This window comes from Eretmochelys imbricata, chromosome 8 (assembly GCF_965152235.1).
Source record: "Eretmochelys imbricata isolate rEreImb1 chromosome 8, rEreImb1.hap1, whole genome shotgun sequence".
Lineage (NCBI taxonomy): Eukaryota > Metazoa > Chordata > Testudines > Cheloniidae > Eretmochelys > Eretmochelys imbricata.
Genome location: NC_135579.1, coordinates 23,365,642 through 23,381,557, shown reverse-complemented (window position 1 = coordinate 23,381,557; position 15,916 = coordinate 23,365,642). Strand labels below are relative to the sequence as shown.

The following is a 15,916-nucleotide window of genomic DNA, read 5'->3' as shown; positions in this document are numbered from 1 at the left end:
TTTGGCAGCAGGCGTAAGTTTTTTGCTCTCTGACCTTTAGCGGGGCATGCACTTTTCTTCAGAACCCAACTTTTGAAAATGTGGCTTTAATTTTTGGGGGGTTGAAATGCTCTGAGTGAGTTCCCAAGCAGTTCTGTCTTCGGGAGACACATTTTAAAGCTAGCATGGATCATCGAGAGGAGGGATAGCTCAGTGGTTTGAGCATTGGCCTTCTAAACCAGGGTTGTGAGCTCAATCCTTGAGGGGGCCATTTAGGGTTCTGGGGCAAAATTGGGGATTGGTCCTGCTTTGAGCAGGGGATTGGACTAGATGACCTCCTGAGGTCCCTTCCAACTCTGCTATTCTATGAATCTATTGTTTGGAACTATCTTGCAGGAGTTTAAACTTCCAAACCCCACTCTCCCAACTCCTTTATTAAAGCATCAGTTCTTTGCATCTTTTTAAGGTCCTGTATATCCAGCTGTTGGGACTCATTTAGAAGCAGGTCCCACTCCCCCACCCCCACCGTCCTGGCAGGGTTCCAGCAACAGAATTGTGTCTACAATACAATGACATCATTTGGTTCCCTCTGAGAGAGAGCTTTGTTTTTGAACCAGAGTGGGAGGGGGGGGGGAAGAAAAAAAAGGTCCCCAAGAAATCAATTTCAAATCTTACCACATTCATACATGGATCCCAAGAATCAATTCCTAAGTCTAAACTTTAACTTGCTCTTACTTTTACTGTTCCTCAGCATAAGCAAATGTTCTGCTTTAAATGAAAATCAACTCTCCAAACACCTTCTAAATAGTGTTTAGCCTGGGCAGGGCAGGATTAATATAGACCTACCTGATCTTAGAAACTTTTGCCATATAGTAATGTCGGTTAGAGGAGTGGAGGCTTCTTGTGATATTTTTATGCCAGCAAAAGCCCTGCTATGGATACAATTACACTGGAAAAAGTGTGTTGTTGTTGCATAGCTTATTTTGTTCAGGGAACTGGCATAAGGTATACTGCAAAAGCACAACAAGCTGCATCGATATCAGGAGGCTTTGCCAGAATAGCTATACTGGCAAACCTTTTTTAGTGGAGACACTGCCTAACCCCTCCCCCAGCACATTCCTATGTATCTGTGACCTACTTCCTCACCTCTGGATTATGGCACAAGCCTATTTCTGGGGCTTTGTAGCCTCTGGTGACCCTTCTATATGGCCAGGAAAACTAAGAGCTGGAGTTGAAGGCTAATTTGTCAAGCATGGAAAGCGGTTAAGGAATACAGCCTCTGTCACAGCCTGCTGGCATAAAAGCAAAAGGGACTGCAGGGAAGGAAGACCAGGAGTGGTGAGTTGGGCCTTTGGAACCTTGCATAGCTTAAAGCCTCTGAGGACACGACTGGACAGTGAGCACTAGGCTCCTGCAGTATTAGCCATTTCCACTTCCCACTTCTGTGCAGTGTCAAATTGGCAGTAATGAAGGGTGGAAATGGGAAGAGAAGAAGCTTATGTAAATGCAGGACAAAACAAACATCTGTGCTTAGTCATGTGGCTCGATGCGATGGGGCTAACCATCTGGCTCCAGATGGAAATGTGAAAGCGTCCGCACAAGAACCGAAAAAGTTCATAGTCATTCTTAGCAACAGAACCCCCCCACCATGCATGAGTTCCAAGTGACTAGCACAGCTGAGTGTGCACGTACGACAAGCATATGGCTTCCTACAACAGGCCAGGGGCAGCTTTGGAAAAATATTTTCTTGTCCTTTAGAGCTTTGCTGGACAATAGAACATACAGCATTAATGGCCCAACCTTTCCAATAATGAGTTGCTGTTGACTTCACTCCGTTTTGCCTGTTAGTGTCCCCTGCTAATTTCTGTTCTTGAGAGCTGTGGAATTTGTCTTGCAGTGGAGTATAAAATGCTCAGTTCATTCCAGACTTAAATTTTCCCTTGTAGTAGTGACCCTGTGAGGTGCACGAGTGTTGTTTAACCCCCATCTTGCACATACAGAAACTAAGGTAAAGAGGTTATGTAACTTGCCCAAGGCCAAAGAGAGCTGGAACTGGAATGGAGTTTTCCTGGTGTATGCCTGTTCTGTGCTCAGACCACTAATGACGAGATAGGTGCATTCTTCCTTTCTCTCTGCTGGAGCAGCTTATAGGTTCAAGCAATACAACACAACCTGTGTACACAGCTACTATTGCCATCACTTTACAGTGGTAAGTGTGGGAGTGGGGAGCCAGCTATATTGTTAATACTGTCCTCCTACAAATGTGACCATAATCTGTCCACTTTCTAGGAAGCATATAGATCTAATGGCACTTTGGGGAATGAGTAGGGGATAGATAACCCCACTGTCCTAGTCAACATACTCTTCTTTCAAGAGTAACAAGCTGCAATGTCCAATGCCCAGAGGCCTTATTCGCCACAAAATACACTGTTTACCTGTAGTTGCCACACTGAGTCTTGGGCAATCACTTATGTCTTGGGTATGTCAGGCACTGTATAATTCAAATCCTATTTTAGATTCACAAACCTTAATAGTTTAGGTTTTTGATGAGAGCAACCTTAATGTACATCTTGGCATTTTCTAGCTGGGGAATGCTTGACTTTGCGACCTTTTTTAATCCGTAACTTTATATTTCCTATTTTTTTTTTTTTTTTACAGCTCATTCATGTGAGCAACCTTAACTAATGTTCACTGAAGATTTTTGTCTGTGAATGTCCTTAGTTTTTAAATATAAAATCTCTTGAGTGCTATTTAAATAAAGCACTTATACAATGAAGACAACAAATGTGTATTATTGCTATTATCTTTGTGAAGCTCCATATTTCACCACTCTGTGCCATGCTGACCAGTATTCTGAAAGTAATTAAACTGTACTCAAACAAAACATGATTTTTTTATGCAAATTCAGTTTTACTCCCACTTCTAAATGACATTTTAAAAAACCCTCAAAGTTGAATAGGGATGTCTATAATTTCCTGCTCTTTTTAAAGATAACCAAGCAATTTCGATTGATAAGAAGCCATAAACAATGTACATAAACAATATACATGAACAATATCATCCTCAAACAGTCATAGTCTACTGATGACCATTGTGTGCCAGCCAGAGAGACTACTGTTGGTAGTGTTGCCCCAAGCAGCAATATTCGGTATTACAGCTGCTCTTCATGTAACTTTTCATGTAACACTTTTGGGGGGGAAATACCAAACAATTACCCTTTGAAAAGAAACAGTGTAACATCACAGTACAACCCCAAAAGAGCAGAGCAGAAGCTTATCCAACCCATCTGCTGTCATTATTATAAGGTGGGTGCAGAGCTGATTGAAAGTAGTACTCGCAGTAGTTATCAATTGTTTGCTGTCAAACTGGGAGGCGCTATCTAGTGGAGACCCGGAGGGGATCAGTCTTGGATCTGGTGCTCTTCAATATTTTAATTAATGATTTGGATAATGGAGTGGACAGTGTGCTTATAAAACTTGCAGGTGACACCAACCTGAAAGGGGTTGCAAGTACTTTGGAGGACAGGATTATAATTCAGAAGGGCCTTGACAAATTGGCATGAATTCAACAAGATGAATTTCAATAAAGATAAGTGCAAAATACTTCGCTTAGGAAGGAAAAATCAAATGCACAATGAGGGATAACTGGCAAGGGATAACTGGCAAGGAGGTAGTACTGCTGAAAAGGATCTGGAGTTACAGTGGATCACAACTGAATATATGTCACCAATGTGCTTCAGCTATGAAAAAAGGCTACTGTCATTCTACGGTGTAATAACATGAGTGTCCTATCTAAGACACACCAGATAATTGTCCTGTCTAACTGGCAAGGGTGAGGCCTAGATGGAATGCTGTGTCCAGTTCTGGGTGCCGCACTTTAGGAAAGATGTAGACAAATTGGAGAGTCCAGAGGAGAGCAACAAAAATTGCTATGAAGAAAGGTTTAGTCCTGAGAGAAGAAGACTGAGGGGAGACCTGATAGTCTTCAGGTATGTTAAGGGCTGTTATGAAGAGCATGCTGATAAATTGTTCTCCATGTCCACTGAAGGTAGGACAAGAAGTAATAGTTTTAATCTACAGCAAGGAAGATTTAGCTTAGATATTGGGAAAAGCTTTCTAACTAGAAGAGTAGTTAAGCTCTGGAATAGGCTTCCAGTGTGGTTGTGGCATCCCCATGATTGGACTTTTTTAAAGACCAGTTGGACAAACACTTGTCAGTGATGGTGTATTATGCAGTGTAGTTGTAACCACGTTGGTCCCAGGATATAAGACACAAAGTGAGTGAGGAAATATCTTTTATTGGACCAGCTTCTGTTAGTGAAAGAGGCAAGCTTTTGAGCTACATGGAGCTCTCTTTCGGGTCTGGGAAAGGTACTCCCAGAATCACAGCAAAATGCAAGATGGAACAGATCGTTTAGCATAAGTAGTTAGCCCTGCCACATCCCACCCCAAGAAAGGACAGTGGAGAGGGTCCTCCAAGCTGCCTAGAGTGGCTGTGTCCCATACAGTCAATCAGGGCCCTGCAGCCTAGTATAAAAACACTTGCAGGGCCAGAGGGAGTTCAGTTCCCTGCTGGTGCTGGCTGGCTGACAGAGCTACGGAACCTCAGACAGGGCAGTGCTGCCAGAAGCTGGGGAGTGTGAGAAGGAGCCTTGAGCTGGTTGCTGGGACCTGGAGTATGAGTGGGCGGGCCTGGGTCTCACCCACCCCCCTTTTAGCCACTGGGGAGAAATGGCCTGGAAGCCCAAGAGGGCAAAGACACATTCTCCAGGGAGCCCTGGGGCACTGCTCTCCCAGAGCAGGGACAATCTGAGAGAGAGAGAGAGAGAATGCAGGCACATGCACTCAGCCAAGGGAGTGCTCATGAGAGGTGAGTGTACCCCGTTACACACACACCATTCATTCAGTTGCTGAAATTTGGTTGAAAATTGGCATGTTTACTTTTTTTTTTTTTTCTGTTTTACATGATCTGTACCTCAGTATCCCACCTTTTTTGGAATGCTTTTTTTGTAATCTTAACTCTCACTACTGTGAAACCATAATTTGCCAAATGCCTGTTATCTCAGATTTGAGACTGTTGGTTAGTTGACTTGAGTCATACTTAAGGATAGAGACTGAGGCACCTGGCATATCTTGCTACATGCCCTCTTGCCAGTTGCTACACTGTGCCTCAGTTTCCCCACCTGGAAACTGGAGATAATTACCCATGTTCAAGAGGCATGTTGTGAAACATAATGTTTGTGAAATGCATTGTGTTCCTGCTGATAAATGCATTGTAGTATATTTCTGTTGGTCAGAATAAATTTTTATGTAATTAACGTGTTCCAAGTTTTAATTTAGATGCTCAATATTTGGGCTTTGTTTATCTATCAGTGCTTCTAATTCCATTATTCAGAATGCTGGTAAAATCTGAATCCCATGGCACTGGTATGGAACAAGTGCCCCCGTCCCTCCCCCCCACTTCAGAATGAAAGTGGATTTCCCATGGTGTAACATTTCTCAGAGGAAAAAGAAAAGGAGTCCTTGTGGCACCTTAGAGACTAACCAATTTATTTGAGCATGAGCTTTCGTGAGCTACTGATGAAGTGAGCTGTAGCTCACGAAAGCTCATGCTCAAATAAATTGGTTAGTCTCTAAGGTGCCACAAGGATTCCTTTTCTTTTTGCGAATACAGACTAACACGGCTGTTACTCTGAAATTTCTCAGAGGTAGTTTTCTCCTATACACACTTTGATCAATTGCCTGCAGGGATTTTGCCAGTCCCTTCCTTAATTGCATCACAGCATGTTAACATTCCTTCAATAGTAGGGGCCTTCACAAGGCTAATAAAACATCAAAATTAAAAATATAAAAGCATCTTTGAAGGTAGAGGGTAGGAACAGTGATTCTTTCAATTCAGTTGCCTGCAGCCTGTTAATGTGTAAAGTAGAATTTCTAATTACTTTTCTTCTGTAAGTATATTTTCTTCACTGCTTCATGATTCTAAATTAATCTGTTTTTAATAGTGACATTTCCAGAATTTATGGTTAGGGTGAGTGGAATTATAATTAGCTTGACATACCACTTTCTTGTTGCCAGTACTGGAAGTATGGCCAAATATTTCTGACCAGAGCTCAAATTCATCCAACTTAAGTTGGATCAAAAAGTTAATTTCACTTGGCATCTTTTCATCTGTTCTTTGATATCCGGTTGTATAACCCCCTTGGAAAATACAAATACTACCTAGTCAAACTATCTCCAAATTAAATGAGAGAAAAGCATGAGCTAGGTGCCCATCTTTACCCTCTCACATCAATTTTACCCTGATAAAACAGCATTGACATAAATGGACCTGATTTACACCAGTGTGAAGGTAACATGGCCCTTTGATTCTAAATTTCCATGAAGATCTGAATGCATAATGTGGCTCTGAGTTCTCTCTCTATTTAACTCCCACCTCTCTACAACTGTATTTCTATGTGTATCCATATCCAAGTCTCTAAGGTATGTTGTGTGACTACATTTCATGTTTATATAATGTATTTCCTATGCTCATGCACCATTCTTTTCCAGTAATAATGTGAGCTATTCTCACTCTTAATTAGTTTTAAAACTTGTTTTAGTGTGTGGATCATATGACCTTTAACTTTTGTTGCCCTGTGCCAGTTAATAGCTAGTTGATGTTGAAATGCCTAAAAACTGAAATCATTATTCATGGGCTGGAGAAGGACTTTCCACAGAGGTTTACAGCAGTGTTACAAGTTTTCATACAGCAATCTATTAAATTAACACTTTGTACAGCTGACAGAGTGTCTGAGTGAATGCTCCAGGGGACCTACACTAGAGGGCTGACCCCCTCAGCCTCGGGAAATTGTGATGGTGATTTGTGTCCCCATTGTTGACACAATCGTGCTCAGAAACTGATGAGCTGCTTTCAAAAAATCAGGCCTGCAGTCTGGAGGTGGAGCATAGTGAGGATATGGAGGAGCATCCTTGGTGATAGGGGTAGGAAAAATCAATGCCCTGCCATCATTTAACAATATGATTGGGGAGGCTGAATTTCAACAGAAGCTTGTGGATCAGAAATATCTATTTGTTGTAAGCAGCAGAAGACCGTTCCAACCGTGCACAGCTTTCAGATCTGACTCCTGTTTCACCAATTTAAAGTTCAGCATCTTTTCAACAAAGGTGTACTTCAGTCTTGGAATCAGAAGAGGTAATGCACATGAGCAAAACTGGACAAGGTGTTCTGTGGAAGCCAAGTAGAAAAGGTCTGGGAGGGAATCTAAACATCCTCAAAAAAAACCCCACAGTGGCTAACCACTTAGATAAAGAGGGGTAATGATAATGTAATCACAGTAGCAATGCTAGCAGATTATCACTGCCACACATATAACCAAAATACCTTCTTTTGAGACTGAAGGGGTTGATATCGGATGCACAAATGTGGTTTTTCAATGATGTGTCTTTAGCCAGACACAAAGGTTAAACCCCTTTCCCCTGTTCTTACCATGATAGTTGCTTTGAACAGAGTACTGCCTATCATGCCTAGTCAGAGGCCAAATAAGAAAACTATCAAATGGTTATAGACACCATTCACCGAGGCCATGCACAAAATGAATCCTGAAAGAATTAGACTGCAGCTCAGTCACTATACATGTATGAGCGCATTGATTTAAATCTCATGTTTTTTGACTAGGGGTGTGTGCCAGAACCCTCAGTTACACAAAGAGTAAAAATATTAACATGGAAGTTGTCTGTCTTTGAAACAACTGTTCCCTCATTTGTTTGCAATAGAGACACAGAAAGAGATGGAGTTTCTAAAACTGATTTATTGATTCTCTTGATATTCATTTCTCAGTGTACTGGAAGATGAGTTCTTCTTAAGCCAGCTTTTTGCTGACTCTTTTGTAGGTTACACCACCAGCTGTAGAGATCTGGAAAAAAGAACAAACCAAAAACTCTGAACATGGTAACTAGAACTGCAGAGTTACTTATAGAAAAGACTTGTTAGAGCTTGGAGTATGCCCCTTGCTGGTAAAAGATTTGGTCCCCGAAATTAAATTAATATGCTTATTAATTATATTAATATTAATCCTGGGATACTCTAGAAATACATTTTACATAGCAACTCTCTCAAATAAAAACATGTTTAGGGATGATGTAAGGGATTCCACCCTAGAAAGTTTCACTATCATAGAAGACTTCAGAAAGTGTTATTTCCATTTCAATTCTTGAAGTACATGTACTTTATGTAGTCTGCTAAGTCAGTCAAGGACAGACTGGTCAGCCTGAGAGAAGTCAGGTTAAAAAATCCAAAATATAAATACAAAATTGTGTTTAACAGTTATCTGGTTTTTTAACAGTTATCTGGTTTTATTAGCTATGACGCTTAAAAAATCTAATTCATCATGAAAGCCATGCTAAAAAATGTTTTGCATTCAGATGGAACAATGAAGCACTTGTCCATTTCACATCGGATAATTATGCTACAAAAACTGCAGGGAGAAGGTTTGCTTTAAAATCCTCCCTTTTAAAAAAAAAAAAAATGTAATGGAAACGTTAATAGTGGTCCCTTAAGTTTTTGTAAAGATAATGTTCCAGGCTGTAATTAACCCGGCAATGTTCCTTTACTTTTCATGGAGTGCCTCTAGAGGATGGTTGGAGATTTACCTCTACTAGTTTTCCTCCAGCAATCTCCGCAGTATGATGGTAGTTAGGGAAATCAGCAACCACTTTCCCATCTTCCATTTTAACAGTTGCCTGTAATGGAAATTTGTTTATCATTGTCTTGATTTCTTGGACTTTCTCGTGCATGACTGCTTTTCAACAGCCTCTAAAGAAAATAAGATGTGAGCGAACCCATATGCTACAGGCACTATTATATATTTTCAGACACTAACAAGACCAGAATCCTAGTACTTTAGCTCCTAAATATAAGTTCTCACAGCTTAAGCTGAAGTAGATCTAGCTAGTTGTAGTAGCAGGTAACGTATCTTCTCTTTGGGCCAGTCACTGAAGGGAAACAGTATATCCAGAGACAGAAGGGCTGCAGAGTACTCTTTTCATAGCCAGTCCTCATAATGTTGGTCTCTTACAGATAAGTTATTTTTGCCTTACAAGCTTGGACAAAACTAGTTAACACCAGTCAGCCATAATTAGAAAAATAGTGGTTTTCAAGGTAAAAAATGAGCTGACTTTGACAGACAACAGGGAAACCCCCTGTCAGGTTTGCATTGTGTTATATTGAAGGAAGCATTTCTCATGTGAGAACCATTTTTTGTCTTAACTGCCCAACTCGAATCTTTGGCAGCCCAAAAGGATCCACATGTTAAAGTGTCTCTGGTATAGAGAAAGGGCAAGGGTAGAATTTGTAACATTAGAACTTTGGATGAAAAGTTTTGCAGTATATGAAAGTAACTCTCCTTGTAATGGTACGTATGTTAGGTCTCAAGGGTTTTGTAAAGCCAGAATTGTTTGGCTTTTTGCACAACTCCAGTCAGAATGTAGAGGAAACAATGTTATGATTGACAAACCAGTCTAGAAATCGGGAAATATGGGTTCGGGTCCCAGTTTGGTCACACACTTCCCTATGCGATGGTTGGCTTTCCCATTGTTAAAAATGAATAATGCTTCTATCTAGGTACGTACTTCATTATTTTTGAGATGCTCAGATATTATGAGTTTATTCTTTCAACACCTCTTTGAGATAGGGAAATATTATCCCCATTTTATAGATGGAGAATAGAGCAAGTGATTTGTTCCTGGTCATTTAGGAAGATTGTGGCAAAGCCAGATATTAAATCTGTCTTCTGAGTCTCTAGGCAGTGCCTGGAAGACCAGGCTATCCTTCCTCACATCTAAGAAATGTGAGGCTTGCTTCATGCCTCTTGTAAATTTTGATGGGAAGTAGAAAGAATCATTATTATATTAGCAGTCTATATAATAAAATACATTGGAATATATAGGGCCAGGTTGCATGGATTTATAAAGGAGGAAATGAGAGCACCCCTGCATGGGTCAAGGCCCAAGCACAGTGGGAGTCCTGGTGCTCTGTGTGTGACTTTATGTAGTCAGCTAAGTCAGTCAAGGACAGACTGGTCAACTTGAGAGAAGTCAGAGTTTTCCCCACTCTCTACACCAGTCACTGAAGGGAATCTGGCATAGAAGGCAGAAGGTAATGAACTCCCGTTATGGGTGGGGTGTCAGCCAGTGTACCTGCTTGAGGCACAACACCTTCTGGGGCCCTTTTGGGGCTGTCATTCTACCCTTTTTTTTTCCCTGTTTTTTTTAATGTGATGATTAATGTTCAAGTCCTTACTAAACTCTTTGAACTGGCTGCCCATTGGCCTGAAAATCAAGAGGTTTAGACATCTCTATGGGCATATTTAGAAATAGATTTGTTAAAAAATATCATGGGTAGATTAAAAACAATACAGGGCATCTCTTCATATGTGTCAGGACTAGGCACTGACAAAATTCCTCAGATGGGGTACCAGATGCTATGGACCATTGTCCCCTAAATTATGGAATAGACTCAGTAGCTAAGTTACTACTGAAACAACATTTAAACCATTAATTTACCTTGAACTTTTTACCTCCCATTGTCTCCATGTCTGCTTCCTTGCCAATGGTGAATTTGTTGGTCATGGACTGGCCTGTTGGGTAGATCTGGGTCCAGACGAAGTCATTTCCATTCTGTGCCACTTCTGTGACAATCTTGAAATTCCTTCCCTTTTCAATGATATCACTGGGGATACCTACCCAATGGAAACACACTTTTTAAAATCCAGTATCCCATCAATCATATTTTCTTTTGTATTTAAGCCAAACAATAGCATGGGGTTTCCTCTGTTGAGAAATTCATGACTGATTACATGGATCCCCACTCTTTTTTACATTGGTGTCATAGTTCAAAATGTTGGAAGCATACTTTGGAAGCAGTAAGACCTCAACCCTGTAGCTAGATGCAGCTCTTGAGCTGCGAAAGGTTGTTGGGAAAGTGTCCATGGTCGGGGCGGGGGTGTAAATTTTTCAGTTATATCTATCCAGTCTATTCATGTGTGTACACACAGTTACATGTGCACAAAGTTTTTTCTGTACTTCGTAGGAAAAAAACACTTATTACATTCTAATATTTGCATATGCCATTTAAATAGTTGAACGCTTGCATGAATTCGAACATTTACACTCACAGAACCTAGTTACCTCCATGGATTTTACAGGTGCCTGCACCGGCTTTGGCTTTTTAAAAGTTCATACGGAGTTAGTGTACCTTCAGGCACCTACTCCTGTAGAGAACAGTCACGAGTTTGTACCAGCATAAGTGGAGCGCAAGGATTGGATATTGGGGTCCCTAATTCATTGTATTTCAGGTACGTTTGGGCCTGATTCTGCTCCCATTAAACTCAGGATTATATTAGTAGGAGCAGGCCTGACCTTTTGCTGTAGATGTTATTCGGAAGATGTGATTGAAAGCTGCATGGAAGAAAATGAATCAATGAAGGTATAACCCACTTGCCAGCTATGGGCCAGCAGATAAGGTGCTCAGCACTTTCTGATAGTATCAAACACCCTCAGCACTTGGCAGGAGCAAGCCTCAAACCTTTGCATTGTTTATCTAGTAGTTTATTAAAACTCATTAAGATTCATTGAGAAAAATCTCCAGTATATACTCACCAATACACTTCACGAAGGCGTCATAGTTGTCTTCACTTTCCACTTCATATCTGCCCGTGAAAGCCATGCTACCTTAGAGATGTGGTTAGAGCACTAGAGCAGCTGTTGCGATGAAGAAGCTTGGCTGGGTGCAAACAGGCTCAAAGCTCTCACTTTATAAACCTTCCCAAGCTGCTCAACCCCATCCCCGAATCATTCCACCTGTCGTCCACACCCCTCCAACTGAAATAGTGTCTGAGTCATTAGCCTGGGTGTTATTGACCCTCATGAAAGTGCCTGTTTATAATTCTATGATGACTCTTTGTCCTTGGTTTATATGGCTGTAAGGATCAGTTGTTGTTTTTTTGTTTTTTTTTTTTTTCAAGTGCAAGTGCTGACCCTTTCTGTTGGAATTTATTTTAAAAAAAGAGAACCGCAAATTAATTTGTTTGAAATAAACTAGTTATTTTGCAGATGATGTGTTTGTAAAATGTCCAGTTTTGACTGCTTCTCATTCAGTGTGTGTCCATAAGCAAATCACTTGATTTCTTTGTTATGAATTCCCTCTTTGTAAAAAGGGATGATAATACAGTATGCCTGTATGAGGGACTGCAAGATCCTAAGAAGAAAAATGCTTCTTATTGACTCTTAGTAGCATGGATTCTGGCAAGGAGAAAGAATTATAAATGTTTGTTCCCCAAAATCTTGTCCCAGTAGAGTGCATGCTGCAGTGAGAGACGCCTGCTATCTCAGGGGGCTACCTCTCCCTCATCCCCTGAGCCGTCCTCCTAGAATCCAGTCCTGACTGGCAGCATACCAGGAGCAGAAGATATAGCCACCAATGCTGCTGCTCCGCTTTTGAGGCTCTGTCCAGCCAGGGCAAGGTTTGATCCTGGCTGGACAACTGTAATGCCACCTCAAGCATTCAGAAATCATGAGGGAGGTCACCTCAAAGTCATGAGAATGTAATAAGAGCCCAAGGCTTACTTTTTATTTACCTTCTGGTTCCAGAGCTTTTAGGTTGCACTCAAATCATGTTGACCCACTTTGCTCCCAAGCATGTAGGCTAGATTTAAAAAAAAAAAAAATTATAATGTAACTTCATAAGTAATTCACAAATCCTAATTTGCCAGTGGCAGAAAATATACATTAGAGTCTTTTTAAGATGTTTGTAAGGCCTCCTGGATTAGGTCCTATTCCTTAAATATATTTGCTATTTGTATTGTAAGGGCTTGTACCATTTGAGAACAAAACTGTCCTCTTCAGTGCCTGTAAGAGGGAGGTCTCACATTCTGCCTTTGTTCTTCATGAATTACAGACATCAAGTGGAATATAGAACATGCAATAACTATCGACACTGCAGATAATCAAGCTTTTTAGTTGGAAACTTCGATGATCAAACAAACAACCTATTTCCTTCTCTGAAGTCTGATGGAGAGTAATGTTAAGTATTACTCATAACAATGGAAGGTACACAACTTTCAGATGGAAATGTGACTTTTCAAGTTGAAGTCTCATTTAAAATTGCTTGCTTTGGTGGATGTTCCTACTGGTAAAGTAATTTACTAGAATAGATGCAGAAAGTGAACATGAGCGGTATAAACAGAATTTTAAAAAATCAAACACTTATTTTAGGAATTCTTCCACATGCACTTCTCCTCACTATTCACTCAGCTTCAAAGTGTACCATGCTGGGAAATGACAGGCTGCTAGAGTTCTTGTCATCACAAAAGATGTCATCTGCTGTCTGAGGGTAATTTAAAAAAAAAATTGTCTCTGTATGAGAAAGGGAAGAGGTCTATGTACTTCTCCGCTGTGAATTTTCTCCACATTCTGTGGCTAGCATTCAAAACTCACTGACTGGATGCTTAATGTCATCTGTAAGGCCTGCTCGCACAGGGTTCAGGGAAGTAATTGGGAAATTCTGCTTCAGAGCCAGGGCTCCCCTTGCCCTTCTAGTACAAAATAAATAGGGACAATGCTCTGTGAGATGGGTGTAACTGTTTGCTGCCCCAGTTCAGGGTAATCTTAATTCTGACACTTCAGGTCTGATTTTGAGCCGGCTGAAGTCTTTGGCAAAGTTCCCTTTGTTGTCTATTGCGCATGATCACACCACTGAAGAGGATCTTTTCTTTACTAGCTGGGCCACAACTCTTAGGCCCAGTCCATGTTAAGGAAATTAGCTTTGGTACAACAGAGGCAGAGAGAGAGGTGAAGTGAATGGGCCAAAGTTTCATATAGCAGCCCAGTGGCAGAGGCCAGGATCAAACACGAATCGCCTGAATCCAGTGCCTAGGGGGTTGCACTAGCATAGGGGTACCAGTATAAATTTATTTGATGTAAACAAGGCCTTAATGTGATGGAAAACGATAATGAGACCATTGGAGGAACTGCTGCTTTCAAATGGATATGTAGGGAATTTGCACTAGCCTCAGTGATGTTCTGAATTGTCTAGAGCATCTTAGTTAAAAATCCTCAGTAAAGGCTCGTCTTCTGCTTATATGTCTTGTATGCTCTGTCAATGGAAAAAAATATTTTGAAAATAGTTATGGAGCAGGAGCTGTATCTTTTCCTACCAGGTTTGTCAGCTTGTGCCCCAAAAATCCAATTAGTGAGACTGTCCCAGAGTTAGTTTCTGCAGTGTAATTTAGTGTCACAGCTGAGCATTCAGACCTCCATCTTGCATATTCTAGATGGAAGTCTCCCCTGGATGATCCAAGGGTGAGGTAAATGAACTCAAGTCATGAACTTTTTCTGTTTGAACAAAACTTATGAGAGCAATCTCACTAGTGTAGTAATACTATAAAGGACTTTGGAAGTCAGATCAATTGACAGATAAAAAAAAGCACTGAAGGTCTAGGAAACTGCTGGGAAAGATTACCAATACATGACTTCCTTGAGTTACTATTTCTACTTAAACTATATCATTAGCTTTCTTCAACTCTTGGTATGCTATATAAAAATGCTGACATCCACATAACTGCACAGGATTTACTATATTGTATGTCCTTGCATTTCTTCTTTTTTTAAATCTTTATTCATTTTTACAGAGCAACAAAACAAAAGCAGCTGTATTTAAAAATGAAGCATTTATGAAGAATCTTTTCCCAAATACTAAGTCATGCCCCTGTTTAGTGCTAGATTAAAAGGGCATAGGACCCTTAATTCAATGATGCTATTGTCAAGCTATTTAGAGCAGCTCACAGATGAGACTACCAGCCTCAGGGCAGACTGTTGCAAATCAGGGCACAAACACCAATCTGGTTGTATGTTCTGTAATTAGATTCACCAATCAAGTATCAAGTGTGAACTCCTCAAGCATTATAACATCTTTAACATGGAGTCACAGACAGTCCCTTTGAGTGCTCCAGTCTATCTTGAGACCCAGGCAAGCCTGCCTTTGTGATAGATGGTCTCTTTCACTAAAAATCACTTCAATACTCAAGTTGCTCCCAGTCCTGAATGACCAGGTGAATTGCACGCTAGATCTCACACAAAAGACAGCGCTTGTAGCCAATAATATAATAAACTAACTAAAGATGTATTAACTAGGAAAAAGAAATGAGTAATTTACAAGGTTAAAGCAGGTAAACGTACACACACTGATGAGGTATGGTCTTAGGTTTCAAAAAGTAAGAGAAGCTGCTGTCATGTGCTGTATATGTCCTTTAGGGTAATAACCCAAGCTAAAGAGTGAGGGCTCCCTTGCTTATGCTTAGAAATCTTGTCCTCTCCCTGAAGTCCATACAGCATAGGGATAACAAATGTCGTCTTAAAAGGGACTTTTGTTCTCTTCCCCCAGAGCTCAAGCTGATGGGATGAGTGTTTGTGCAGGTCTCTGCTTGATGGGTACAGGAGAAGCAATCAACAAAATCTTTTGTCCACTGATGTTCCACAATGGCTTGTCGGGTGTCTATGGGCCTTCTTTTGTTGGAGAGGAGATGACATCTCTTGTGGTATACTAGTATTTCGTACTTGGTAATGCTTCTCTCCCGAATGTGCGGGTTTACAGTTTTAGAGCAAACACTTAAATGTTACCTAATAACATGGGTTACAGATGTAGTAAGTGAGATTAATACATGCAACATCCTACAAGCATTTCATAAAGTATAAAGTAAGCGCATTCTTATAACTAGGGCCCTACCAAATTCACAGCCATGAAAAATGCGTCATGGACCATGAAATCCTGTCTCCCCCAATGAAATCTGGTCTTCTGTGTGCTTTTACCCTGTACTAGACAGATTTCACAGGAGAAACGTGCGTTTCTCAAATTGGGGGGGGGGAGGGGTCCTGATCCAAAA

At 40.7% G+C, this 15,916-nt stretch overlaps 1 protein-coding gene across 1 annotated transcript; it reads right to left on the bottom strand.

The window, feature by feature from the left end:
- Positions 1–7,840: 7,840 nt before the first annotated feature.
- Positions 7,841–11,703, bottom strand: FABP6 (fatty acid binding protein 6). The gene is made up of 4 exons (XM_077825142.1): positions 11,637–11,703; positions 10,542–10,717; positions 8,631–8,720; positions 7,841–7,894 (listed from the first exon to the last, which is right to left on the bottom strand). The coding sequence occupies exons 1-4, from the start codon at positions 11,701–11,703 to the stop codon at positions 7,841–7,843; spliced, it is 387 nt and encodes a 128-aa protein (XP_077681268.1).
- Positions 11,704–15,916: the final 4,213 nt, after the last annotated feature.

Coding starts and splice junctions, on each gene's coding strand:
- FABP6 (XM_077825142.1), bottom strand. CDS start 11,703: ATGGCTTTCACGGGCAGATATGAAGTGGAAAGTGAAGACAACTATGAC. Junction 10,718..11,636: donor CGCCTTCGTGAAGTGTATTG/GTGAGTATATAC, acceptor TCCATTGGGTAG/GTATCCCCAGTGATATCATT. Junction 8,721..10,541: donor TGGGAGGTAAAAAGTTCAAG/GTAAATTAATGG, acceptor TTTCCATTACAG/GCAACTGTTAAAATGGAAGA.